This window comes from Argentina anserina, chromosome 2, assembly GCF_933775445.1.
Source record: "Argentina anserina chromosome 2, drPotAnse1.1, whole genome shotgun sequence".
Classification (NCBI taxonomy): domain Eukaryota; kingdom Viridiplantae; phylum Streptophyta; class Magnoliopsida; order Rosales; family Rosaceae; genus Argentina; species Argentina anserina.
Genome location: NC_065873.1, coordinates 15,852,285 through 15,854,363, shown reverse-complemented (window position 1 = coordinate 15,854,363; position 2,079 = coordinate 15,852,285). Strand labels below are relative to the sequence as shown.

At 50.5% G+C, this 2,079-nt stretch overlaps 1 protein-coding gene across 1 annotated transcript; it reads left to right on the top strand.

The window, feature by feature from the left end:
* The first annotated feature begins 849 nt into the window (after positions 1-849).
* LOC126783158 (protein EXORDIUM-like 5) lies at positions 850-2,079 on the top strand. Its single transcript, XM_050508570.1, has one exon. The coding sequence runs from the start codon at positions 864-866 to the stop codon at positions 1,902-1,904; it is 1,041 nt and encodes a 346-aa protein (XP_050364527.1). The 5' UTR covers positions 850-863; the 3' UTR covers positions 1,905-2,079.

Here is a 2,079-nt window from a genome sequence, read left to right as displayed (position 1 = left end):
TTTACAGATGCAGATGCCGCCCAAGCAATTGTAGATATTTTCATTCAGTGAAATTATTTCTAGGTCGACGTTAATGTGAATTTGCTTAGGAGTGGTCGATCTATCTCCGGTCGTTTTCAGATTTGGTCATGCCCTCATGGGTGCCCTAGCTACCTTAGCTTAGCTTTCGAAACTGTGACGCTGCTATAAACAGCCCTCCGTTGCTCCTTAAAGAACCCAAAGAACAATTGAAACTTCTCTTGAAATTACTTCCATGCAGTTTGTAGGATATTAGAATAATAAAGCGACAAGTGTGGGGATATGTGATGAAATGTAAGATACATAATAGATCACTTAATGACAGAATAAATTATACACTTGAATTAATTGTATTTTTGTTTTCTTATGTATTGATTAAGATAGTAACTTGGGTGATTGTACTGATTAGTGAGTACAATTACAATGCTTGTTGATGTAGGAAAAATTATTAATGAGACAAATTCAACTAAATCTATCAACATCACAGTTATCTTCTTAATCCGAAAATTATTTCACGTTTTGAATTGTGTAGACATTTGAAAAACCCAAAAAACAATCATTTGATTCATTTCCATACTAAAAAATTTGAAAACTAAAGCCCCAGCTTCCCAGTTTTCCAGAACAAAACACAAAAATCAAAAGAAGAGAGACAATGACTCAAACTAAAGACTAAAGACTCTGTGCCCACATTGCCCTCACCACTCCTCTACTCGCTCTCTCATTCCCAGCTAGCTGTCTCCAGCCCATTTCCCTCCCATTCTCCCCTCCCCACCTTTATATCTCCCCCCTTGTCTCCTCCTCTCTCTCACTCCCTCACTCCCCCACCTCAGCTACCCACCACCACAATGTCACCCCTCTCCCTCCTCCTCCTCTTCCTCCTCCACTCCTCCGCCGCATCCTCCGCCCCCTCCGTCCAGACCCTCACCACAAATCCCACCCTCTTCAACCCAAAGCTCCCTCCCCCCACTCTCTCCTCCTCCAAGAAATTCGAAGGCTCCTCAGATCTAGTCCACCTCCGCTACCACATGGGCCCCGTCCTCTCCTCCGCCCCCATCAACGTCTACATCATCTGGTACGGCCGCTGGTCCCTCCCCCAGAAGCTCCTCATCAAAGACTTCCTCCTCTCCATCTCCACCTCCACCTCCGACCCCCGCGCCGCCCCCTCCCCCTCCGTCGCCGAATGGTGGCGCACCGTCTCCCTCTACACCGACCAGACCGGCGCCAACGTCTCCCGCTCCCTCGTCATCGCCGGCGAGCACGCCGACCTCAAGTACTCCCACGGCAAGAGCCTCACGCGCCTCTCCGTCCAGCAAGTCATCGCCAACGCCGTCGGATCCGCCCACTTCCCAGTCGACCACAAGCACGGGATCTACCTCATCCTCACCTCCGATGACGTCACCATGCAGGACTTCTGCCGCGCCGTCTGCGGCTTCCACTACTTCACATTCCCGTCGATGGTGGGCCACACTCTCCCCTACGCCTGGATCGGCAACTCCGCCAAGCAGTGCCCGGAGGTCTGCGCCTACCCGTTCGCCCTCCCGGCCTACATGGGCGGAGGCGGCCCCGGGGCGATGTCGCCGCCGAACAGAGACGTCGGCGTGGACGGCATGATAAGCGTGATCGGGCACGAGCTGGCGGAGCTGTCGACGAACCCGCTTGTGAATGCTTGGTACGCCGGGGAGGACCCGACGGCGCCGACGGAGATCGGGGACTTGTGCGAGGGGCTGTACGGGACAGGCGGCGGAGGAGGGTACATTGGGCAGGTGATGAAGGATAGAGAAGGGAGGACGTTCAATGTGAATGGGAGGAAAGGGAGGAAGTTCTTGCTGCAGTGGCTCTGGAGCCCTGAGCTCAAGGCATGTGCTGGGCCTAATGCTATGGATTAGATTCAAATCTTATTTGAAAATTCTAGGTTTATAGATAGAGAGTTGGAGATTAAGGGAACTTGGTGGCGGAGAAGGATAAAGTAAGCTCACCTTGAGCTTATTGTAATATTCTTTTTTGTAGGTTTATTAATTAGTGTAATCCTAGATATAAAAATTTACAGTATATTAATTGCTA

Bases quoted from the DNA above. Each gene is read 5' to 3' on its own strand.
- LOC126783158 (XM_050508570.1), top strand. From the start codon at position 864: ATGTCACCCCTCTCCCTCCTCCTCCTCTTCCTCCTCCACTCCTCCGCC.